This window comes from Syngnathoides biaculeatus, chromosome 2, assembly GCF_019802595.1.
Source record: "Syngnathoides biaculeatus isolate LvHL_M chromosome 2, ASM1980259v1, whole genome shotgun sequence".
NCBI classification, from domain to species: Eukaryota; Metazoa; Chordata; class Actinopteri; order Syngnathiformes; family Syngnathidae; genus Syngnathoides; species Syngnathoides biaculeatus.
The window spans coordinates 13,928,723-13,956,447 of record NC_084641.1 but is presented as its reverse complement, the minus strand read 5'-3'; the positions used below and the strand labels follow the sequence as shown (position 1 = coordinate 13,956,447).

The 27,725-nt window shown below is 40.8% G+C and overlaps 1 protein-coding gene across 4 annotated transcripts in view; it reads right to left on the bottom strand.

Annotated features, from left to right (window-relative positions):
- kazna (kazrin, periplakin interacting protein a) overlaps window positions 1-27,725 on the bottom strand; it is a 108,319-nt gene that overhangs the window by 36,762 nt on the left and 43,832 nt on the right. For all 4 annotated transcript variants that reach the window (XM_061834916.1, XM_061834909.1, XM_061834926.1 and 1 more), the window contains exons 2-3: window positions 15,256-15,363; window positions 212-403 (exon numbers count right to left, since the gene is read on the bottom strand). In XM_061834916.1, coding sequence (XP_061690900.1) covers window positions 212-403; window positions 15,256-15,363 — 300 coding nt within the window. The remainder of the gene's footprint in view (window positions 1-211; window positions 404-15,255; window positions 15,364-27,725) is intronic.

The window sequence follows — 27,725 nt, the reverse complement described above, 5'->3', positions numbered from 1 at the left end:
TCGAGAAGACTTGATGCAGCCCAGACTCAGACTCTATCTCAAGTGGCCCCCAGATAAATTGAGTTTGAGACCCCTGCTTGAAAGGAATTAAAATAAGCCTGTATGCTTATATTTAATTACTGCAACAATAAGATTACAGTAGATTATAGGGTGACTTTGTTGTGTTTTAAAGAGCACTTGCAGCTATTTGTTGCCCTGCTGATGTTCTGACCTTGCAAAGCCTCCTTGGCTCGGTCCAGCTCCTGCTCCTTATGGGCCAGCTGCACGCGGAGCTCTGTGGCAGAAAGCACGTCGGCCGAGCATCCTCCTTGGCTCTCCTCCAGGTCCTTACTCAACATATCCTTCATCTGGCGCAACAGGTGCACCTCTTCCTGGAGTTGGGCCACCTCCTCACGAAGCAGAACTTCAACAACACACACAGGAAGGTCAAATGTGAAAAGAAGCGGCATGCATTTTTGTGAAGATGTGTGTGCGTTTCAAATATTTCAAACTTCTAACTGCAATTTGCTACAGAAAATGTAACAAAAGATACAGCTCTGCAGTTTTACACTGATGCACAATACAACCACAACAATAAAAGTTAGTAATTTTAATACTTTAACCAAACTTTAGCATTCATGGAGGACTTAGGACCTAGCCAGGCCACAATTAAGGAATCTCTGAAATAAGTGTTGCCACTCCAGGCACAATTACGAACATTAATAGCTTAAACTACGAAAAAAAAAATGGGGGTAGCACGGTGGAACAACTAGTTGTAGTTTTGTCCTCACAGTTCTGAGGTTAGGGTTAGGGCTTCAATTCCTGGCCCTACTTGTGTGGAGTTTGTATGTTCTCTCCGTGTATGCATGGGTTTTCTCCCACACCCCAAAAACATCCATTCATTGGAGACTCTAACTTGCCCCTAGATGTAATTGTGCGCCACGACTGGCTGGCAACCAGTTCACGGTGTCCCCCGCCTCCTGCCCAATGATAGCTGAGATTGGCACCAGCACTCCCGTGATCCTTGTGAGGATAAGCAGCTCAGAAAATGGATGGAGGGATGACAAAAAAAATACCCCATCTCGTCCTAAAATACTGAAACACTTGCTACAGTTACAAACACCTTTAAACACTGCTGTGCTCTTCCAAAAGCGCTGCACAGTACAGGAAACAGCTTACAGAAATCACATCTCTTGCAGAGTCTGTCTTCTCCACATAGTCAAGTTATTCCCCATTATTCTTCACTTTGATGCTTCCAGTGCTGTGTTAAAAGTATGAACATCCAGAAACCAACTTCCTCCAAAGGCATGTGTGTTTGAGTTCTCTAATTTCATTTTTACAAATTACACAATAGATGTAAGTGAGGCGGGACGGTGGCTCAGCTAGTAAAAGCGTTGGCCTCACAGTTCTGAGGTCCCGGGTTCAATCCCGGACCCGCCTGTGTGGAGTTTGCATGTTCTCCCTGTGCCTGCGTGGGTTTTCTCCAGGCACTCTGGTTTCCTCCCACATCCCCCCAAAACATGCAACATTAATTACATTAATTGGACACTCGCCCCTAGGTATGATTGTGAGAGCGGCTGTTTGTCTCGATGTGCCCTGCGATTGGCTGGCAACCAGTTCAGGGTGCACACCGCCTACTGCCCGTTGACAGCTGGGATAGGCTTCAGCACACCCCGTGACCCTCATGAGGATAAGCAGCAAAGAAAATGGATGGATGGATGTTAGTGAATCATTATACTGTGGTTATGAGTGAGTATGTTTGGAAGGCCAACAATAAGAATAAGAGTGAGTCAGCCGTTAATCAGCAGCAATATTAATGCTACACAATGGGGCGTGTCACTTAAATCCCAATGACATAGATCAAATATTAACAGAATTCTTTCATAGTACAGTTGTTGTGTCATTTACAGTAAAACTCCCAAGCTGCCGTGTAGGACGTTTGGAAAAAAAACAAACAAACAAAAAAAAAAAACGCTTGCATGCACATGAAAATTAATGAATTAACACGCCGTGATATGTTGACATTCTGTTGTCAATTGGCATAACATGATCAGGACACCTTATGGCCGTTCAGCAGTCGGCTATGGGCCAGGTGTCCGTCAGCGTGTCGAGTCAGACTGCGGGCCACCAGCAGCAAGCGTCGGAGTTACGGAGCACGCGAGCGATTCAAAATCTGCAATATGATGTTTCACATTGCCTGGGGGCTCTAGACTTGCTACACGCTCTGCAGTGCGCAAAAGGAAACCCACTTAAGCCTTGGGCAAAAAATGCGCAGGGCTACATATGAGAGAGGGAGTGCCCACAATTTAGGGTTTTTCCACCCAAAGTGCAAACTTGGCCAGAAGACACACATGGGATAGAAAGGCTGAAGTGGATAGCAAAATGGGTGAAGAGGGAAAAGTGCACCCCTTTTCTGACAAAAGGCCCAAATGAATGCTAATGAATTCAGATTTTTGCGTATGTATGGATCAGCAAACAAATATGTGCACTCACTGTCATCCATCTCCAGGTTCAATCCATCTGATTGTCCTAAAGAGGCTGAGCTCCATTGCGATTATGACTCCCTGAAACAGTAAATTGAACTTCCATTGTCAGCCATTCATGTAAATGACTGCTTGAAGCTGCGCATTTGTAGAATTGCGAGCAAGAGTCAGACCTGTACTTGGTATCAGTGAATTAATGTATGAATGTGATTGCTGTCATTTCCTACTTGTACGGTGGAGGCAAAATAGTTCCAAATGAAATAAATACAGCAGCTTTTGTGTGACTACTTTGCGGCAGCAGAAACCAGTCAAATTGGTTGCAAAATATCAGCACATCTCTTGGGATGCACAATCTATCATCCTCTCTTCTGACATCAAAAATGTCAGATTGTGGTTTATTTTATCAAACATAAATGTAATTCATTTTTATAAAGCATGTCAGTTTTTACACTCATAATATTGAATTAAGCTTGAAATTGTTTTTTATCTTTTATATGTTTTAATATATTATTATTGACTTTGGTCTTGTATGGTATTTGCAATCTCACTCATTTCTCTCCTGTGGAACCTTTCCCCAAATATTGGCTTATTACAGTTTGGATACTAGTTTTAGAATGCCCTTTCTGAAACATGATAAGATGCCAAAAGATGGTGCCAAAGCCCCGTCTAAAATGAACTATGTTGAAGTTGCACAACTTGAAAGACACAACCTTTTTAATGCCAGGCAGGAGCTAAATTTAGCCTCGGTTGTGAGTACAAGTTTGGAGAAAGTCTACTGCATGTACATGCACACTTCAGGTACATTGAAAAGTTTCAAAATCATCAGGATCATAGTTTGCAGTATATTTAAGGTTGAAATTTTAAATATACTGTAGGCAAGTATTAAACAATGGGTGAGCTCAATTGCTCAACTGATTTTCTTTATGACAGCGCTTAATTAATGAACTGCATGAGAGCAGAGTCCTGCGCCAAACACCTGCTTGTACGCTGGAAGGTCTGTAACAAAACCAACAACCAGTTAACCACCATTATGTCTAAGGCAATACACAACCTTAACATAGGACTTCATACAATTTACTTTGCTTTTAATCACACATTTTCAATGTATGTTTTACAACTAAACCAATGAACAATAACAATTCCCCAAAATTGCACATCTCTGCCGGAAAGTTTGACCTTCCAGCAGTGATAAAGCATCATTTAAACAGCAGGATGAATAAAGCCCAACTAACACAACTGAATCCCATTTCAAAAGCAACAAAGACATCGGGACGCAAATGGCTACAACTATCTCTCCTATTAAAACAAGTTATGTATTTTAATGACACCACATTTCCTGTGGGTCTTAACAGACAAAGGTGTTTTTAGACAACACATCAGTGGAAGGCCTTCTGTCTGAGTCAGAGTCACCTTCTTCTCCCATAAGAAAAAAAAAAAAAAAAAAAAAAAACAACAGAGACAGAAACTGGAAAGCAAAGCTAAAAAAGAAACCAAAAACATCCAACAGTTTGTCACAGAGCGCATTGGCCATGAGGCATCCGAAATTGGACTTGGCTGATATGAGATTGGAGATCAAAATCCAATAGCGAATAACACTGCGTATGAGAGTGGGAGATCTGCAGTGATGCCACTGACTACACAACATATTCCGCAAAGAAAGTGTCAACACATTAACAGCGACGATATGATGGAGCAGCGGCACTAACACGGGGCCTCCAGAGATTACTGGAGTGTAGTTTGAACTCATTATGTTTGTGTAGCATTAATTAATACAATGCACTACTGTGCACATTGTTATGATGACGACTCCAGTTACATGGCAACATAATCACCCCAACAAAAGCGCCTCCAGAGAGGGACATGTAATATCTTATGGCACACAACAATGACAATATGATTTTTACAGAAAAAGATTAGAGCTGTAACACTTTATCTTCTGGAAAAAAAAAACAAAAAACAAAATTACAGACTACAAAGTGCTTGAAGACAATTATTATAAAGCTAATTGGACTCTGACTGGAGTGGAATGGAACAGGAGAGAGACAGGTAGATTGGCGCAGACTGTGGACTTTGTATCAGTCCTTTGTGGTAAAGAAGGAGCTAAGCTGAAAGGTGACTGATGCTCTGTATTTACTGCTCGATCCACAGTCCTACTCTCACCCATGGTCAAGAGCTGTGGTTCGTGACTGAAAAAACAAACAGCCAAAATGAGTTTCCTCCGCGGGGTGTCCAGGCTCTCGCTTAGAGATGGCGTGAGAAGTTCGGTCATCCGGGAGGGGCTCAGTGTCGAGCCGCTACTCGCCTGCATTTAGAAGAGCCTGATGAGGTGTTCCACGGACATACCACCGTCTGGAGACTCTGGGGAACTGTCTCTTGGCTTGCCTGGGAACGACACAAGATCCCCTCGGAAGAGCTGGATGAAGTGACTGGGGAGAGGGAACTCTGGGCGTCCCTGTTAAAGCTACTGCCCCCACGACCTGACCTCGGATAAGCGAAAGAAAGTAGATGGATAGATGGATGAATGAATTATGATGATTAACATGTATCTTGTGCATAAATGGCAAAAAAGGGGCATGGGAGCTGACTGGTTAGCACATCTGCCTAACAGTTCTGAGGACCAGGGTTGAAATCCGGCCTCGCCTGTAAGGAGTTTGCATGCTCTCCCGGATCCGGTTTCCTTTCACATCCCAAAACCATGCAAGGTAGATTTATTGAAGACTCTAAATTTTCTGTGGGGGTGAATGTGAGTGCGAACGGTTGGCAACCAAGTTCAATGTGTAGTCATCCTCCTGCCCGATGACAGATGGGATAGGCTTGAGCACTCCTGTGACCCTTGTGAGGATAAGCTGTTCAGAAAAATGGATGGATGGGCTCCAGCACGCCCCCAACCCTAGTGGGGATAAGCGGTGTGGAAAATCAATGAATAAATGACAAAAAGTGAGTTTAATGACTACTCCCATTTTTCAAATGTGCCAGTGCCCATTTCAGTTTGTACAAGGATGTTAGTTCACACTAACGATGCGCATCATGTGAAGCTGATTTGTTTGTAATGAATAATTCATTTACAAAGAAAAAGTCTTTTACATAACAGGTTGACGATGTGGTAAGATGGCACTGAAATTTTCTGATCATTTAGGTTTAAGTACTTTATTGTCTCCCTAGAGACACTTTGCTGGGGTCAATTTTTTGTAGATATTCACTATTTTCGGCAGGATTCTGTCCCTTCTCCCCACGAATACCGGTGTTTTTTCAGAATCTGAATTTTCTTGAATACACCAGTGAGGAACAACAGTTTATTCTCAAAGCAACAATGCAGCCCATCAACACTTATCAGCCATGACAACTTCTATTAGGTTCCAATTTTCTCAGTGGAGTATATTAACTGGTGATATATCACTGTGTTAAAAAAAAGAAAAGGAAAAAAAAGAAAAAGAAAAGACCTGCAATGATGTTTTTCCCAACATTCAGTGATCTACCATCTGCTGTCTGGAACTTGGGAGAAATATATTTCTCACTAATGCCAAATGTGTCCTTCAGACAAAATAATAAAGCAGTTGCAAAGGAAATAGTTTAAAGAGAAATAGTAGAGTAGCTTTGTGTCTTTGTACATGCAATTGTCTTGACACCTATACCTATTGCTCTCCTGCACATGCCAAGATGGAGCTTTAACATTCAACCACTCTCTGGATGGACTGAAAAGTTACAACAAATGTAACAGAGAAAAGTGTAAACAAGTCAGCAGTTCATCATGCAAACTCCCATAATGCAATGACGAGTGGCGGTGTTGTTGTAAATCTGCAGGGAACCAAGCCCTCAAGATAATGAATCACCTCAAATATGGGTCAATCCCCTTGGAATGATTGTGTCCAATGAAGTAAAGGAATTTAATAGATTTATTCAGAATCTTGAGTATTGGATCAAACAATCTTTACCCATAAATTAAGGATAAATTCCCTTTGGGACACAAATGGATTTATACGGCTCGTGCACAGCTCATGTTATGCCTTACAAGCCAACAACAACTCGACATAGGCAAGACAGCGTTCTGTCAGAAATGCTGTAAATCATGAAAAATTTTGCTAAAATATAGTTGCACTGCTGAGATGGAAGACAAATCTGTTCAAGTTAGTTCACATTTCAAATCAAGTTTCCTGTACAATTAATACACAGTAGAAAATTAATTCCTGGGTCCAACTGTATATGCACTTATTTTAACATAAACATTCAGTGTTAATACAAGTTAATTACTGGAATGAGTATAAATAAAGTCTTGACTTTCATGGTAAATAATGATGTTGCAATGCAAAGGCCTTGCAAATACATCTTAGACAGCTCAATTTTAACATTGGAAAGGGTTTGTCACGGGCAAGGACAGGAAATAGGACCCAAATGCAGGAGGGAGGTTTAATCAACCAGGCTGAGTTCGTTTCACACGCGGGCAATCCAAAAATGTAAAACGTGTGTGTGTCTGATGATGGTTATCTTTTCCATTGTTATGCTAGTCATACTGAATTCTAACCTAAAAATAAAAAAATGAAAAAAATAGTCAACTTCTATACTCCATTTACATCAAAACCGCAAATTTTTCACTGGGTCAATACGATAGCAGGTGTGAGTGTTGAAGGCTGATTGCTGCGGGATTAGCGAGTCAATTTTCATGATCTGAACGATCTCCATGTATTCATGGAGGGGATGACAGGGTCATGATTGATGAAAATGACAAAGACTGGGGGGGGGGGGGAGGCAAACTTGCCTTGGGCCACTTAAATCACAGAAATTAAACCACAATGTTGTGTATCACTGGCGATGATGAAAAACCAAAATGATATGAAAAGTTTATTATTATTTACAGTGTAGATGAGAAAACATTGAGATCCCTTTGGTCTGTTTTATCCGTGTTAAAACCTGGTAGCCATCTAAGGATCGATACTGAAATATCAACCCCTTCAATACCAGATAGTAGTACTTTTAAATGGATTTGAAAGTCAAAATATTGGTTCAAGGAGCAATGTACAGTATATTATCAACACAAACACAGAGCAAAGTCCAAAAACTATTGAGCTCTAGCGCGCTACAGGAAGAGAGAACATTTAATTAAATGATAACAAATGTATTTATGAAATACATAATATATAAATTAATATTTCCAATCAATCAATGTAAAGTTTACGGCCATGGTACCCTGAGAACACCCGATCTCGTCAGATCTCGGAAGCTAAGCGGGTTTGGCCCTGGTTAGTACTTGGATGGGAGACCAACTGGGAATACCGCAGTCGCAGTACACATATCAACACCAATACTGAGTGGGAATTGATCCCACGCTGTTCACAACAAAGTCAGGTGTGTGTACCACTACACCATTAGCAACTACACAATAAAATACATAGATTAAAAAAAAATCCTTTCCACAACACAGCAGAAAATGCTGTATATTGGAAATAAAAATGATGTGGCACAGATGGGAAGTAACAGTTTTGTTATCAGACACACACACAAAAACACTCAGATTCACTCCAAAAAAAGCTAACGTGCATGTTTTTGGAATGTGGGAGGAAGTAGCCAGATAAAACCCAAGCAAGCACAGGGAGAATATCCTAACACCACACAAGAAGATCCTAACACTGAACCTCAGAACTGCGATGCAGATGTGCTTAATGCGAACATGTGGCCACGGTGAGAAAATGTTTTTCCTAAATACACCAAAATTTGACTCTAAACGTTCACAGATGGCTGCAAGGAGAACATTTGCAAGGGTGACTTCCAGATTCTTTTCCTTTAATTTATCAAACACGCTAAAACTAATATGTGCGAGCTGAATATTTGCTCAGCAGTTGGCTATAAATATTTCAGCATAACAGTGATAACGGCGAAAAGGCAAATAGGGGTAAGACAACTTTTTTTTTTTTTAAATGAACATCATTAAAAGGCTGACACTGTTGATCAGTATGTGACTCGCTCCCCTCTCATCAGTCACTCGCTAGATCAAGAGGTCGCCATCCCACCGTGTGATATCCACGTGCATTGGCCCAAGACTATTTTAGGCTTCAAGTCTTTGCAGCAATGACAATTGAACAAGAGAGAGTGGCCTTAAAGTGACACTCGACTTTACTGTGACCAGACAAGTGATCCGAGGGAAAAATTGGCTGGGATCTTCACATTCCGCAACAAATTCGGTGTCTCAACCTTGTGGCTGCAGACGCTATGCTATCATCTACGGTATGACGTCTGGGACTCACATTGGAGGAGATAGGTCGGGTGAAAACAGAATTGGAAATTTTGTCAGTATTTAGGGGATCCAAAGGAAAAAGAAGAATAAATTGGGCTATTTGGCAGGTGTGTAACGTACGTATATACGGACAGGTCAGGTCTATTTGTCTCATCTAAGGATTACTTATCTGAAGAATCTGGTTGAGCAAGTGGAACTTAGTTAATGTATAGCATGCGCGTTTGTCACAAGGTTTGATCATTTTTTTTCGCAACATATTCAAACACTACACAGCACTGGGGGGGTACTTATCATTAGCCAAACATGGAGTCGCTCAGGGCCCCCACAAGATCTGAATAAGACCATTGATAAAGTTTCCTTCAATTTCAAGCATTTATTGTTTTGGTTTTGATTAACAATCTTGAAAACACCAAATTGCTCATATATCAGGATTGCCGAGCAACCGAGCAGGATGCAGTGGAGTGACACACAAATGTCACTGTACAAAGACATGAGTGATAACATCAAAGCAGCCGAAATGATGAACTATGTAAAATGTTGATAAATGTTCACCTCAATAAGGTTGATTTGTTTATTTATTTTCTATAAAACAATATATTAGTGTCATGTGAAGGCTTTTTCCAAGAACTTCAAATTAGAGGTGTTAACTTCATTCAATTCCTGTGACCCTTGTGAGGATAAGCAGCTAAGAAACGGATGGATGAATGAACTTCATTCAATACTATAAAGTAAGAACAGGAATCCTAAAAAGATTCCCTACACAGATGAATACAGTACTTAAGAACTACATCACTCATTTCTGTTCAGAAATTAGTGGAACTACTCCCACAAAGCAACTCGTATCAAAAGTATCCAAATTAATATCAGGTGCTAATTCAAAACACTTACAAATCGCTAAATAGGAAATAGACCTCAGTCTCTAATGACATTGATTACTTAAAAATCTTCAGATATACATTCTCAATGACAAAAGCAAAGTCACAATTTACAACTAATCCAGTTCAAAGTACTCCATTGATCTCATGCGCCGCAATATAGCGCACATACAAAAATACGCTACTCAAAAAAACGTATGCACACACCCATGCATTATCTGAGCTGCTTCTCCTCAAAAGCGTCACAGGAGTCCTGGAACCCATACCAGGTAACACCCTGAACTGGTCACCAGTCACTTGTACCAAGTGTGTTCACTGGGACTGATCAGCAGCAGAGGCATCGAGTATATAGGATAAATTGTTTTTTTATTTTGTTTTATTTTTGTATCAGTTTTTTGTTGCCCTGGGGGTCAGTAGCTATCATGAAGTATCAATAATAATAATAGTTCTCATTAAAAAATGAGATGGCAATAAAATAGTTCCAAACAGAGTTAAAAAGTTAGCATTAAAGAAATAAAATGACACAGTAAAAAGGACAAGAAAACTAAAAGACTAAAATATGTACAATGAATATAATTACAAGGTTGACCGTGAAGAAGAATTAGCCTTAAGCTTTACCATTTCCCATTCTGCTCCTTTATTCCATTTCTTTTGTCTGAACTGGAAAATTCATATTGTATGTACTGCACCTATTTGAAGATGTATTCCACAAGGAATTTGATCTTGAACCATTAGTGATTTTTTTTTTTTCTTGGGGGGGGGAATAGTAATTTTTCCTTCGCGGAAAATACTTGACAAAAATCGGTCAACGGTTGATAGTTAATATTCCGCAGGGACCATTCTTTGAAGGCTCAGCACCAGTCTGCATTTAGGATTAAATATAATCCTTTGATAACATTTGCTTTTGGGAGATTAAACAGCATTTCCAAGAAACTGGAATGAGGTTGGAGTTGTGACATGAGGATAGATTTGTTGTCTGTGTTGAACATACTGGTTGCTTGGAGTCTCTAAAACGCAATTGGAGAACTGTGATGTGGTAACGGAGATCCAGGCTGGGTTTTATCCTCCTACGCGATCTCATGTAACTCGCCGAAATGCTCTCTTTCATATGTGCTTAATTTTAAGATTGGCACAATCAATGGTATTTCTCAAGGACAGTTTCTAGGATATTGGCTGGGTTTTATTTTAACAGACATGTCGAGAGAGTTATCTAACTATATTGGGTCAGGCAATATTTGTTCCTTCAAGAACATGTTTCCCATTTTCCCTTCAAGAACATGTTTCCCATTTCATTATCAAAAAATATGCCATATCCTCCCGGGTGTTGCTATTGAGCACATTTAAAAAATGTTGCATGCACTAGCGAGCGTCAAGTACAAAACAAAGTGCTGTAGGAACAAAAGTGTTTGTTTTGCTGCAAGACATCTCTGCAGTGAGCCCTGTACCAAATATCCAGCCGAGTAAGTAGATAAATTACTGCTTTGTGTACAAACAGATTTTCTTCCACAGGTAGATAAAGGGTTCATTTTTGTCTGACAATGCAGGTGTTAGCATTCTATTTGCATACAGCATCGCTGATAAATAACCTTTGGAGCCGAGGATAACAGTTGAGTTTTTTTATAATCCAGCCTGAGGAGGAGTGCACATGATAATCAAATAAACATAAACAGAATAACAATAAACTTGCTAAAAATGCTAAAATGGTAGTTTGGAATTCAAAATACAGGTCTTATCATTAGGTTGCTTGACTTCAGAATGTGGGGTGAACTAATCAGTTTAGAAAAAGCCAATTGAGAAAAAGTGTTTAAATCCAATTAAATATTTAGCAATACAAATATTCTTATATCCATAAAGTTGCAAAATTCTTCTACTATCTCAATGATGTAATGGTTGATGACTTTGTACACAATGCTAATGTCCATGAGAAACATGTCACCTATCAACATGACAGATCCAAGTGGATATAGTAGCGCAAAATAAATGGAAAATACAACAAAATTGGCGTTCTTGACAATTTGTCTATGTAGAAAATCTAGCAGCTTGTTGCACTCATATCAGTGAATGTTGCCACGTAAAAACACAATAAGGAAGAAAATATAAAACATGTGCGCAAAAATTTTTGTCAAGTAAAGTTAGCCGTTTATGCTGTAGTCATGTTACCATAATGATTTCAAAGTGCTGAGAGCAATAACGTGTAATTTGTTAGCTGCCAATGCAAATATTGTTCCACTACAAGGCAAATGCGTCATCGCAGAATAAAAATGAGAGATTGCAAAATGAAAGTGCTCCTTTGCACATTGTAGCAGATTGAGGTCTTGATAGCTTTCGGATACTAGATTTCATTGGGAACTGTACCGAGACTATCTCTTACAGTTGGCTGTGTCTGCACTAGAGTTTGTTTGCCGTACTCACAAAACTAACTCTGGCGGCAATTGTGGACATGCCCTTACTCAAGATAAAATGCTTGTTACTTGGCAAGGAATGATCTTACTTTCAAATCTAATTAAGCAAACCACAATGAGAGGAAGTTAACAGATACCCGAGAGAGCTTCCCGTCGTAATCACTCGCAACAGAGCAGGTAAAAAAAGAAGCCAATTACACGACAAGCTGGCCCAGCTGTTAACACGACAATGCTGACACTTCTTTCTCTGCGTGTCAGTGCAGATATCAGACACTGTGCGAAAAAATAAAACTGTCTCAAAGATCAAACATCCATCTTCTATATTGCTTGACTTAGATATAAAGAATGCTGCTATTGTTTCAGGCAATAATGACCCAACCTTCAATGTTGTCCTTTGTAGCTGCAAAAGCCAAGCAGTGGACCTAAGCAGAATTCACACACGCTGTCACAGAAATCTGAGAAGGAAAGGTGAGTCATTGAGCACAACTGCAAAACCGCAATCCATAGCCTCCCGGGTGTTTATTTTGCTACAAAAGCACTAATTGTCACATCCAAATCTTAGGCTTAAGCACGGAGTTCCTATTGAAAAACTTACTGCTGAGTTTTGACAACTCATTTTTTGACAGCTAGAAAAAGATCCATACAGTACGTGTAAACAAGCTGTGTTCCTGTGCCTGTCTGTATAATGATGCGGATATATTTTATGTCCAAAACTGACACATGGCCAAATGACCAGTCCACTCCATGACAAATGAACAAAAATGTTGAGAAACCAATACCAATCAAAATGTTGATTCTAAATAAGAATAAGAACTGTAAACAAGTTTGAATACGAATGTACAGTACAATCAGGACAAGCAGCCAGTCGTGTTTAAAACAAACACACAGTACAGTGGCCATTTCCAAAGCGAGGCCCTACAAACATACTGTACAAACAGTATTTGAGGACAAACTACACAATTTTGGAGTGACTTTGTTGAAAAATGTTGAACACGAGTGCAAAACATGACTCTTGTCTGTGCTTTTCGGTCACGTGAAATTGTAGGTTAAAGGTCGGAATTCCATATCAACACTGATTTCAGACTAAAAGAACTCCGGTGAGGTGAGGGCGGGTTAAAGTCTCCTAACGGCCTCGCTGTTAAGCAGGTAACTGAATGGGAGACTCACAATCAGATAAAGGCATGAGCGACATGATTAAAAGCTGGGGAACCTCCCTTCTGAAAAATAATGACCCATTGCTCGCTTTCCATTCCTTTCCTTGATCGAGGACTGAAAACATCACTTCATCATTCAGTCTAATGTGGCAGCTGCACTATTCATTTCCACTCACCACACTTCGCCTGCTCCCTGTCTGACTTCATCCCCTTAAGAGAGGGGGGTTCTCTCCAAAGGATTCCAGGATCTGTCAGGAATCTATTGAGGCCTTCGACAATCCACAAAATCCTTTTTTTTTTATAATTTCTTGTGAGGGGTTAAAGTTGCGCTGACTCCAGGAAATATCCAGTATCCAGGTGTTGCTGCTGCGTTACCCGTTTAAGGTGACTCCCACCGCTTCTATGATACATTGCACCGGACCCTCCCCTTCCACTCAAACAGTAAACTCAGCTCAATAGAGCTGTCACTATTTTCCCCACATTACTCAAACACACACGCACACACACACACACACACACACACACACACACAAGGGTGGAGCTAAGTTAAGGTGTTATTTTGCAGCCAGGTGAGTGTGAATGCATTCTTACCGCGCCAAGATGCACATCAACACACCTGACAGCTGTTGACTTGCCGCGAGGTCTATGCAAACAATATGCTAATAGTGTCTGGATTTAGAGTACAAAATATTGTCTTTTGGAGGATTCAAATAAAACTCACTGTTGTTTAATGAGAATATAAAATATCACAGTTCTGATTTGGATTGTATTGACTCCTTCCATTTACCAGTTCCTCTTTATGAGTTCATATTTGCATGATGAAAGTCCACGATACTAGTGTGTCAATAGTCAGTATACGAGGGATGAAAGGACAAGTCATCATAAATATACTGTACCATATTTGGACCATTTTGAGGTCAAGTAATCAGTACCACATTTAAACAAGTAATCAAACAACATGGAACTGTGTTCTGTAGTCACACCTACACACACACACACACACACACACAAAAACACTCATACTCCAGTGGAAACACCAGCAAACTACATTCTTAAACTACTGTGACGATTGAGCGCACCGGTACACACAGCACCGAAGAAAATTTTCACACATAAGACGCACATTAAAAATGGTGTGCTCTCCCCTCTTAACCCGATGGGTGACTGTCGTGTGACACAAGTACTGTAGATCAGTGAGCCATGAAAGCCATGCGCAACTCGTGTTTGTATTTGTTGAAAAACATCACCTTTACATGCAGTATAATTTTGTTCTCTCTCTCTCTCTCTCTCTCCTCTCTCTCTCTCTCTCTCTCTCTCTGACAATCTGTCTGGTCAGCAAATAGCTTTTTCAGTAATGTTGGTGAAAAAAGCAAATAATGATTGTGTAACGCCCCTTGCATGTTTTTTTCCCCTCACTTAAAAATTTAAATGGTGGCAGGTGTGTATTTTAACACTTCATACTATCCACCCATCCATTTTCTTAGCCACGTATCCTGACGAGGGTCGCGTGGAGTGCTGGAGCCTATCTCAGCTGTCAACGGGCCGCAGGTGGGGTCAACCCTCAATTGGTTGCCAGCCAATCGGAGGGCACATTGAGACAAACAGCCGCACTCACAATCGCACCTCGGGGCAATTTAGAGTGTCCAATTAATGTTGCATGTTTTTAGGATGTGGGAGGAAACCCACGCAGACACGGGGAGAACATGCAAACTTCACACAGGCGGGGCCGGGATTGAACCCTCAACTGAACTGTGAGGCCAACGCTTTACCAGCTGAGCCACCTTGCCGACCCACTTAATCAATTGAGAATTATGTTAAGATGAAGATCATGGGTGAAAGGACATCACACGGAGGGTAAACGAATCCAGAGCAAACAACCATAACAACACCAAACAACCATAACGATCCAAACTTACTGTTCTACAGAGTTCCCAAATGCAATATTTTTGCAGCTGGAACACCTTGTATAATACTTCTGAGAAAAAAATAATAATAATGAAAGGAATGACCGTTGTGGACGTCTACTGGAAGAATGTTGACAACAAAGCTTAATCACAACATGTGGAGAGTTGCAGACATTTCCATTTCATTTGTACATCCGATTGAATATTGGGTCAGTAATGAACAGGGAATCACCTTTGTCCAGGGAGGCATCAGGAGAGTTGAAGTCCATCAGACTGCTGATTTCACCCGTGTAGCACAGGTCAGTGGAAGGCACTTTCTGCCTTGTGTGCGGAGAAGTATCTGGAATAAAAACAAACGGACATTGTTGAGTCAACACGCAAGATTTAACAGACAATAGTTAAAGCAATTTACAGTTGATCATGAGAGCTCAAACCGATGTGACCCAAAGGCTCAAAATCCATTTTCCCTCAACTGCTTCAAGAGATGACGACGTAACACACAATCTGAAAACATTGTAGTGGGACTTTTGGGAGCGTGCGTCACTCCACCTCAGTCACATATACAGTATAGCATTCCTCTCAATACACGTTTCACTCCACAATCTATGCCGTCCCTTGAGAAGCTTATTCAGCATTTACTGGATGCCATGAATGCAACATCATGGAAAACAGCCTAAAATCAGCACACTCATACAAATATTAGCATTTTTATGACTTAGAGTTTGATTTGCTTCTGATGAGGTTCAGTGGTTTTAATAGAGTTTTGGGTAACCACCAGAGGCATCTAGTGATAGCATAACGAATGGATTGCTCCAAGGGCTCACTCCTGTAGGTGTCCACAAAACTGCAGTGAGTGCAGTTTGCATTTGTGGTTAATCTAAATAAAAATGTGCAAAATCATTCTGTCTGTAGGGTTTTTTCAAAGTGGACATCACATTTGAATAAAAAAAGAGCAGACTGCATATGAAACAACCAATGAACGATTTAGGTACGAAAGGATGCTTTGATTTGGATCCGGACTTGTTGGATGTATGATGATAAGGACACGCAATAGTACATAGAGTATTTATTTATCTATCTGGTGGAAAGCATGCTACATCTCTTGACAACAACATCCTTTACCCTTTGCACTACTTCTCGTCCTCATCACACCACCATGAGTACCCACTATCTAGCTTTTAGGAAGCCATTAGTGCTTGAATTATGTGTGGTAATTACAAGCCGATGTGTCTGGGGGTGGGGAAAGCATAGGGTCAAGGGGCGGTGCTGCCCTTATTGCAAGACTAATTATCACGCTTGTGATAATGGACTTTATTAGGCAACAAATAACAGCCTTGCTCCGTTTCCTGCTTTAAGTGGTTGGTTTGAGCACATCTGCTGTTCACACTACATGAAAAATGCAACAGCCCACAAAATCAGTCATTAATTTGTGACTCAACAGACATACAGAATATCTGGGGGCGGTCAATGCTGATGTACTATCCTAAAAATAATTCTTAGTGTTCTTAAACCTCTTCCAAGCAACATTTGTAGCACTGTCAAGTTCAAGCATAAGCTTTTCCATCAGTGGTCAAATACAAAATTACGCAAATGATGACATATTCAAATGTTTATTTGAGACAGGTGGCATTGTCCTATGAAATATTCAGTTATTTATTTTAGGATTAAAAGAGAAATACAATTAATTTAAATGCATAATGCAGGTGCTACTTTTAACCCATGTTTCACCAAAATGCTCCACCCAATCATTTATTGATAGAAATGATGCAACAAGCCTTCTCAGTGTCATGTCAACTATATCTTTAATCTAAGTGCTGATTCTTGTTTTATGTGTTTCCTTTTGTGACCATAAGGGATGAGCATTTTGACTACATTTCCTTGACTGACAATACAGAAAAATGATACTCAATTGATGGAGGAACTGTTTTATTGCTAATATTACTTTTGATGGTAGCCTCTCACAGTAGCTATAATCTTTGGGATCACTAAAAAACATAGGAACTTTGAAATAGTTCTGCTGTAGCTCCTTGCATTCAAATACCTGCTATGTTGAGTGAGCGTGACACCTGACAAATTGCATACAACTGTTCTATAAATCCCCTGTTGGATAATCGAGTCGGGCATTGGAATAATGGCATAATTTCCTCTCTGCTTCTATTTGATTGCCATAATTTCCGGATTATAAACCGCACATTTTTTCACACTCTTTCAACCCTGCGGCGTATGTGGTGATGCGACTAATTTGTGCATTTTTTTCTAATGGGCGCAAGGGGGCACTCATGCAGGAAAGGTAAGAGTGAAACTGGAGGAATATATGTGCCGAGGAAGGGACTTTTACCGGTATGTTTTTTTTTTTTTTAACTGGCCCTGTTAGCGCTATGTTGTGTTAGCGCTGTGCTAGCGTGTCTCAGTGATTTTTACGTTTTTTTTTTTTGTTTTGTTTTTTTAGCACTGTGCTAGCATTATCGCTGTGCTAACGTGTTGATGCTGTGTTACTGCCGTGTCACAGGCACTGTTTAGAAAGATAAGCTAAGGTATATCATTGAAACTGAAAACTCCGTGTACAGTCTTTCTTTGTAAATATCTCATGTTTCAATGTGGGCACATCCGGCTTTTAATTAGGTGCAGCTTGTGTATGTACAAAATACTTTTTCCCTTAAAAATGTACTGGGTTAGGCAAATGATCAGGTGTGCTCTATTTTCTGGAAATTACGGCGTTTGTTTCAACCCTTATCTTACCAATATGACAAAACAGCAGTATTACAATAGTAAGTAAGTAAGTTTCTTTCAGCTTGTCCCTTTCGGGGTCGCCACAGCGTGTCATCTCAGATGAACACACATATATGTTTGGCACAATTTTTACGCCGGATGCCCTTCCTGACGCAACCCTTCTCAGGGAGTGGAGGCCCCAGTGGGATACGAACCCACAACCCCTGGTTTACCTAACCAGTGCTCTAACCACTGAGCTACGGGGGCCTTACAATATTACTCATCAAAGGTCCACATCGAAGTGTGAATATCTGGAACAGTGAGGATACAGGGAACATATATTTCAATTAAACAACAGCCTTTTAGAAGAAGGTAAGGAGTATAAGAGTATCACTCATTGCCACACTGAATTAGTTACCACAGTTCTCTTGGGTTTTGCTTGTTTCCTTTTTTCACGCCATTGAAAGTTATCAGTCAGGAGATTTGCTAACATACAATAAGCATGGAAAAGAATGAGGGTCTCTTGTATTTACGGACAGAATGTGACTGCTGGTCACACGAAGGAGATCCATTTCATTCAAGAGGACATTGAATGCAGCAAGGAAATGAACGTCTGCGGAAAAGTGGAAATTGGAGTTTAATATGCAGTGTCCAGAGTTAACAGGCTATCCTAAAGTTAGCACATGTGTTTATTGCAGTCTTTACAAGGAGATGTTTCAATAAACTTTGATGAATCGAAACAAAAAAGGAAGCAATATCACTTGATGTAAAAAGATATACTGTATTTGTCTCTCTCTAAATGTGCAGCCCTTTGAGCATCATAGCATACAGTAAATATTTTGTGGGCTCTTGACAATGACAATGAATGAATGAATGATATTTTTTTAAGTTTCACAATATGGTTTAAAAAAATAAATAAATAAATCGACCTACAAATGATCAATGATCCTGTTTTGAGAGCAGAAAGCGGGCTCTGAGGCGGTATTATACAGTGAAGAAAAGAAGTATTTGAAAACCCCGCTATATTGCAAGTTCTCCTACTTAGAAATCATGGAGGGGTCTGAAATTTTCATCATCAGTGCATCTCCACTGTAAGAGAGATAATCTAAAAAGAAAAATCCAGAAATCACAATGTATGATTTTTTTAAACAACTTATTCGTGTGATACAGCTGCAAATAAGTATTTGAAGGCCTGAAAAATCAATGTTAATATTTGGTACAGTAGCCTTTCTTTGCAATTACAGAGGTCAAACATTTCCTGTAGTTGTTCACCAGGTTTGCACACACTGCAGGAGGGATTTTGGCCCACTCCTCCACACAGATCTTCTCGAGATCAGACAGATTTCTGGGCTGTCACTGAGAAACGCAAACATCCAAATATTTTCTATTTGGTTTAGGTCTGGAGCCTGGCTAGGCCACGCCAGAACCTCGATATGCTTCTTACAGAGCCACTCCACTTTTCCTGGCTGTGTGCTTCGGGTCATTGCCATGTTGAAAGACCCAGCCACGATCCATCTTCAATGCTCTGACTGAGGGAAAGAGGTTATTCACAAAGAAAATCTCACAATACATGGCCCCAAAGCATGATGCTACCACACCCATGCTTCACAGTAGGGATGGTGTTCTTGGGATGAAACTCATCATTTGTTTTCCTAAAAAAAAAACAGTTAGTGGAATTATGACCAAAAAGTTCCATTTTGGTCTCATCTGACCACAAAATGTTCTCCTATGACTCCTCTGTAAAGTCCAAATGGTCAGTGCCAAATTTAAGACGGGCCTTCACACGTGCTGGTTTCAGCTGGGAAACTTTCCGCGCCATTCATGATTTCAAACCATGACGTCTTCGTGTATTACCAACAGTCACCTTGGAAATGGTGGTCGCAGCTCTTTTCAGGTCATTGACCAAGTCCTGGGCTGATTCCTCACTTTTCCAAGGATCACTGAGACCCCATGAGGTGATATCTTGCATGGGGCTCCACTCTAATTGAGATTGACCGTCATGTTTAGCTTCTTCCATTTTCTAATGATTGCTCCAACAGGGGACCTTTCTTCACCAAGCTGCTTGGCAATTTCTCCGTAGCCCTTTCCAGCCATGTGGAGTTGTACAATTTTGTCTCTGGTGTCTTTGGATGGCTCTTTGGTCTTGGGCATGTTACAAGTTTGAGTCCTAATGATTGTAAGGGGTGGACAGGTGTCTTTATGCAGCTAACAATCTCACACAGGTGCATCTGATTCGGGATAATACATGGAGTGGAGGTGGACTTTTAAAAGCAAACTAACAGGTCTTTGAGAGTCATAATTCTAGCTGACAGACAGGTGTTCAAATACTTATTTGCAGCTGTATCACATAAATCGTAAAGCCATATAATATAGACTGATTCAATAAAAGCAATACTTTATATTGAAGTTACTATACTAGTTGCCAGTGTTCTACGTTGACAGAGTTCTAAGTCAGATCATTCAAGGTACATCAAGTAGTCACGGCTGCAACAAGCTGAACTTCACATGATTCTGAGATAAAATGAAAAATTTGATGCTCCAAATGGGAATGAGAGAAATAAATTACCGCAGTGCTCATGGTCTGTCCTCTCGTCTGACTCCTTCACCATGACATCATCTATCTCTCCTCCTTCCTCATTTTCTCTGTTTTTTTTTTTTTTTATAATGGTGTTCCCCAAGCGCTTCTCACTACTGTTCAGGCAAATTTTATCTGCAGGAAAAAGCGACGGGTGGAACAAAAGAAGGCCCTAATGACTAGTGGAGGTGATTAAGGACTGAATATGCACTATTGCTGGGACCTTCACTGAGCTGCCTGTATTCTTCAAGTCGGTCTGCAACCTGCAGATTGGCACTGCCTCCCTTTTTTTACGCTTGCCACGTGCCTTTAATCGCACTGACTTCCCCTGGACCACGGGCTGCCGGACTTGAGATAAAGCAACCGGATTCGTACATTAATCACAGCCACCTGACTCAAGACCCCAATTTAAGGGTCCCTCGAAATATACAGCAAATAGTAATAGGAGTGTGAATGAGGTGAGTTTCTGGCAGTTGACATCTGAATTCATATTGTAATTAACATCAGGAACATGCACTATCGTGACTATTGTGTGTGTAGGCTGAGAGTGAAGTAATGATTATGAGAAGATGATTGCTTCGGTTTAAATGTTCTTTTCAAATTATGTCATCACTCAATCAAGAGTTAAAAATGTCATTCTGGCCAACTATTTGGCAGGTAGGAAACAGGTTCTTAAATGGACTAAAGCTTTCATTGGCCTTTGAACAGATCTTTAATACCTTGATCGTCCCTTGAATTGAAATAGCAAGGAGATGAAACTTGTCTATGTTGGATTTCAAAGCTTTACGGATGGGTTTGATGTATTCTTGTATATTGGTATATTGGCATCTACGATAGGGATCAGTAGTAATTATAACCAGCCTTTTTTTTTTTTTTTGGGGGGGGGGTAAAAAGTGTGAATAACATAAAACACCTCTGCAGTGTACAAAATATATCCACTACACTGACAATCATTTTGCACAAGCAACATAAATGAACCCATGACTGCCTAGACATAGAATTAGCAAACAAAAGTATAAGATTCATCCATCATAGAGAATGTTGTTGATCATGTGGCATTCATTGTTGATTAATTGAGTCTTGTCGCCGATGAGGTAAAAAGGAGTACATAACAACTTAGTCTAAACTCATCTGTGGCCTGAACAAGATTAACAACATGACATCAGCCATGGGAAGTTGAGCTTCATCGACAATATGACAATTCCTCTGGGAAGTATTGTCCAAATAAATACAACACTGGAAATATAGGAGATCAGAATACTCAACAATTTTACCGTTCCTGAGTCACAATGAGACACTGGTGATGGCGTCTCATTAAATTAGTTTACCCAAGCTGGCTAAATTAGCACACAGGCTAGCTAGCATAGTCCATTGATCAATTTTCAACACTCCTTATCCTCATTAGGGTGGCTGGTGACGTACCTCACAATGTTTTTGGAATGTTGGAAGAATTACCCAGACGAAATCCACACAACCACAGGGGAATGCAAACTTCACACAAGAAGGCCGGAGTCCGGATTCCAATCCCTAACTGAATAACTGTGTGATGAATCTGCTAACCAATTGTCCATCGTGCCTCACTGGCATAGTGATAATGTCGAAATAATAAATATTTGGAATACACTCACACGAGAAAGTTCGGACCAGACATCTAGCACTCCCGAAATATAATAGTTACCAATCCTTGATGAATGCATCATTCATTTTTTCATTTTGGGTCAAAGAAATGAAGAATCATCTCTTTGATATGAATGAGCACAAACTATAACTCTAGTGATGTTATCCTTTAAGGCGGCACAGTGGAGCAACTGGTTAGTGTTGGTCTCGCGGTTCTGAAATCCCGGCCCTGCCTGCGTGAAGTTTGCATGTTCTCCCCGCGCCTGCTGGCCTTTTCTCTGGGCACTCCGGTTTCCTCCCACATCCAAAAAAACAGCATTCATTGCACACTTTAAGTTGCCCTGAGGTGTGCCTTGTGATTGGCTGGAAACCAGTTCAGGGTGTACCTCGACTCCTGCCCGTTGACAGCTGGGATTGGCTCCAGTACTGCCGCAATCCTTGTGAGGATAAGTGACTCAGGAAATGGATGGATGGATGGATGTTATCCTTTAAATATGGAGTTGTGAAGACCTTGCATAACAGTTACACATTTACCAATGCGTAAAAAAAATGCCCATTTGAAGAGTACTTCACATTTTTGATGGAGATGTATTCCTTCTTTTCTTCACACTTTAACTGGGCATGGACATCTGTGTTCACATATAGGCAGACTTGTGTGAACTGCCAATGGAGGTCAACACCTGCAAATGTGCTTCAGCACTGTTGCCATTGACAACCACTTTTCTCTTGCTTCTTCTGCACACAGACCGCCATCTCTGACACTAAGTGCTTTCCAATTAAATTCCACCTATGGTGTGAATATGCGCTCCATGAATAAGAAAACGAAACGAAACAGAAAATGAAATGCCTGCGATTGAGTTGCATCCAGTCCAGGGGGTGCCCCGCCTCTTGTCCAAAGCCAATAAACCAGACCACCAACTGAGGGCAACTAATATTTTATCAGAACGATTAACAAAACCAATATATTTTTAAGTGTTGGAAATTGTAAAAAAAGAAATGCTAAAATCAATCTCATGGGGGTAGTACATCATCTTTTTTTTTTTTTAAACAATTTTTCTCTTATATATCTTATCTTCAGTGTGAATTTGGGAAAACAGATGAACTGATGATCAGAATCAAATAGAAGGCTTCCATCAGTTTCAGCTCGAGCAAATATAATCAAGAAAACCTTTGGGGGAAAATGGTCTTGCTGTGAGCTTTCCAATCTGTCAAGTCATCAAGCAAGCAGCATGGTGATAAAAATTAGATTTTCCCTTCCAAAAAAACCTTTCTAAATTACTTCATAAGCTTTTGGAGAAGATGGAGGAGGGATGAGCACAACGCCGTAAAGAAATAACCCGAGAAAGATTCAAATTCATATTTGTTAACCACATTATTTTTCAGTATGTGCAGTGTTCTCTAATTTGTGTCGGGGATTTAAATACACTTTGTGAAGTCTAGACATCTGATATCATCCCGAAATGCAGTTTACATCAATTGTTTTACTATTTCTATATTTATTCAGATGACACCTCCAAAGGAAGAAGTGAAATGGTACCGATTTTTTCCTCTTCATCCCAGGACTAATTAAAAAAAGAACAACAAAGAGGATAAAACCCAACATTCCACTTGAAAATTACTGCCTTGAAAAATAACGCGCATGATTGTTGCCCGACCCCCATGGTGCCCGCCTAGCAGAGAGTGTGAGTTAATGGCTTCAGATCAGGTTTGAGACGTGTGGGGTGAGGTTGTGCTCAACAAGGCACTTAACCTCTCACCGGCCCAGAGGAGAGGCTCAGCCGCCACTGCAGATAAGCAAGAAGCAGTGGATGACACAAGAGCAGAAGAAGGGGGCGTGTGCTATAAAAAGATAAAAGCAGTATCTTGCATAGAGTTAAGGTATTGATTGTACACTACTTTTAGAACGGCAGTCTGAGGCTGCTGGACATAGGGATCACACCTTAGGTTATACGGGTTATAAAAATGTGGTGAAAGGACAAAAAAAAAAAGTTAAAGTACTTAAAGGAGATAAACGAACAACTAAATCATCATCATCACATGAGAAATTAGTTTTTTTTTTGTTTGCACCCTTCCTCAAACGCAACCTTATTTAAGTGTGTGTGTGGGGGGGGGGGGGGCAGAGCTGGCATCTGCCGTGGTGGGGGAGAAGAGCCAGCTGATGTCCCAGTCTGAGACAATGATTTGACCCTCACTGACAGGACAGTAGGACCCGAGAGGATGACTCAGCTGGCCTCCAGGCCCTCTGCATTAATAAACACTCCAATTATAAGAAATCTCCCCAGACACTCATGCAGTTAGATGGCGTTCTTTTCACTTGCCTTTCTTTCTCCATGCTTGACTTGACAGATCAGTGCTTGTTGTGCTTGCACAAATTCCAAAAATCTATTTTGGTGGTTTTACTCAAGTCTATTTCTAGAATGCACTTCAATTGGATGACACAGAGATCAGAATCAGAATAATAATAAGAATGATTAAGTATTAAGAGATTCACCAGACTTTTTCATGATCCAACAAAGGTTGTAAGAACAGTATATTTGACATTTGGCAAGCCTCAATTTTGATAAACTCCAAAAGAATCCCAAATTAAAGTCCGTCAGAATGTTTCCATCCATATCAGAAATTAGGGACATTCATGTTTTTTTTTTCCGCTGATCAGTATCCACTTCATGCGGTAGTGTGTGCACCTGCTCTGCAGCCACAGTGATGCCTGTGTCCCTAAAAGATTGTATACAAAATGCCCACAACCCACAAGCTTTCACATTCATCTGCTTGTTTGGAAAAAAATAGCCATAGCGTCAGATGTGTAAACATTTTGGTTGCAAGACCGACAATCTGGGCAATCATAGAAAAAAAAAATCTACAAACTAAAATAAGACTGTAAAGTTGCAAAGACCACAGGAGGGAAGAGTATGGCCAAACATCGTGCTAAGATGCTCAGGGCACGCTCATCTGACCTATAGTCATTAAACAGCAACAAATGTCACAACTATTCAACAAAAAAAAGACACGCTACAAAAGCACTTGGCAGACAAAGGAGCAAAAAGCAGTCAGTGGTGGAAAGAAGATGCTTTTTTTTTTAACTGAGAAAAAGAAAGTTTTGCCCGGGTTGCAAAAAAAAAAATCCTTGAACTTGACGCATATGTGTTATGTGTCTGTCAACAAGGTGCCTCGTGTTCATGCGCGTTCCTGTTTTGTGCGCATGCATGTGATGTAACGGAAGCATTTGATCTCCAGAAGAAGTCACATTTGTTTTGTAATGTGAATGACTACATAAAATGATCAGCTTTAATCAAAAACAAATTTAAAAAACCTGAATTGGCCATCATGCCCTGCAGTGTAAGTGTAGCCATTGAGTCTTCAATGAACCAAACTTGCATATTGTTGGATATTGTTGTTGTAGAAGGAAGCAGGAGTTTCTGGTTAAAACCTACACAAGTACTACAAATCCTACCCAGGAGGACTTGAGCCAATCACAGTCCCATTACACATCATATCGATCATGTTGTAACAGAAATGTTTGTGTAGATATACAAAGAGGGAAACATTCATACTGGCTGCATCCCCTGTACGTGATGTTACCCGGACATTCGCCAATGAAAACACACGGTGCACCCTAGCTATGGGAGACAAACACGCCCCTTCTGACACGGAAGCCCTTTTCGAAAAGGAAAACACCACACAACCGAGTGAAGTTACCGGGGCAATATTACCCTATTGGTTCGAGCCGTATTCAGATGATATGCGAACACGGCCAAACCGCCTCCCATCCGATCCACTTCCGCGGCAGTGATGAGCCATCGCGGCTCATTGCAGCCGGCCGGTGTAGCTCATTTTCAGCGCCAAGGTGGCTTATCACGGAGCCGAGCCGCGCTGCTTTCGGGGTTGTTCACAGCCACCGCAGTACGTGATGAACAACACCGTCGAGCCAGGACGCTTTACTGCGTTGTCACCGAACACAGCTGAGAGAGGCAGAGCAGAGTCGTGCTGCTTTAGGGAGTTGTTCATAGCCACCGCACTACGCGATGAACAACACAGTCGAGTCGGGGCGCTTTACTGTGTTGTCACCTCACATGGCTGAGTGCTGCATTGTGGCAGCGTTCTTCAGAGCCGCCGCCGTCCAGGACCGAAGCAACATACCAGCCCGACACCGTCCGATGCGCACATCGACATATTTCCTACGCAGATCTTTTGTTATGTTATGAGAGATTGATTACGTGGTCCGCCCCGAACTATTATTTTTTTTAATAGCTGTATACACACCAACCTGTCATTTGGAACCCACAAAACTCTCATTCTCTGCACCAGTGCAATCCGTTTTTCACGACGAACCAGGTCTCTTGCAAACTTATGAAGGGTAAATCCATCCTCTCGAGTGTTCACGCAAAGTCCAGCAATGCAACGAGGTGGCATTTTGGCTAACACGAAGGAACAACGAGCTTCCTTACTGGAGGTAAAACTAATGGAAACAAACAAGTCCACTTGAGGGCAGTCTGTCCTTTACGTCACTTCCTGCTTCTTCTCGAAAACAAATCCCTCGAGAGGATTTTCATCCCGGGAGTTACAAAAAGCTGTATATGTCAAAAACATGTTTTGTGGTGAAAAAACGCATGGGTCCATGTCGGTTGCCATTTTTTCATTTATAACATACCAAAAATCATGCATTTCATGACAGTGGACCTTTAAGTATTAACTAAAGTGAATTTCCTCAGGGCAAAGCTATGAGTTTTAGTTAAATACACAATGTTTGATTGTCTGTAAGTTTAGTTTGAAAGTAAATGTGAACTGGAAGTGGCAATAAACTTGAAGGCTAGAAGGCTTTTCCATAATTGAAAAATTGGTGACTATTTGCCAAATTGCCACTTGGTGTTCCTATCACCCTACCTCTCACATTTCATGTGTGGCAACAATAAAGACCAAAGAAAGGTTTTGTGCACACAACCCAAACAGTTGGTTGTATTGAATGTGTTGGGAAAATGGTCCCTTTTCAGAAGTGCATCTATTTGGCTGGAAGCTGCAACAGGGGCACAAAAGAGATAGATGGGGCACTGGGCGTACCTCATGTGAATGGCTTCAGTGTTGGCTGGCTGGCGCATTGGCAGCCTGGATGATCGCATCTAGGATGCAATCAGTGAGTAAGTGAGAAGGGACTCTGTGTGGAAATATGTGTTAATGGGATTCAAACATGCCATCTTTACAACATGCCTGGCTCCTGTGCCAGGGGAACACAAATGTACGGGTGATTACATTGAAATAATGGTTGTCTCATTAGCTAAAGCCCCAGTGTTTGGAGTGCATACACATTCAAACAAGGACACTGAAGTTGTACAGCGAAAAGGGCAGTACACAAAGGGGGATACTGAGTACAAGCTCTATCCAATTGGTTAATTAAAATGTCCCAGGTACCCCAGCCAACACGCTATGGTATCCCAGTTCATTTCTAAGGGAACTAAACAGCTTAAGGTCTGCGTCCAAATGCCCAAGTTGCTCCCTCGCAGTCATGTTGATGACTGCAATTAGCAACATTAGATTTCAAGATCAAGTCTCAAAATGAATGAATGCTGCTGGCCACAAACTCAGTGTATTACTATTGGGGATGAATGACTTCAACCTTTGTATTCTGAGACATAATGAGCAAGACTGAGAAGATGAACTATTTTACCCAGATTCTACTCCATAATTGCTTCTGGACCGACGATAACACACTGTTTTAAAACATGCTGTTGTATTTCCTCAAAGAGCAAGAAAGGATTTACTCACCCGCAGATAGCTACAGCTGTTTGTTTGGACTAAGAAGTTTAGTT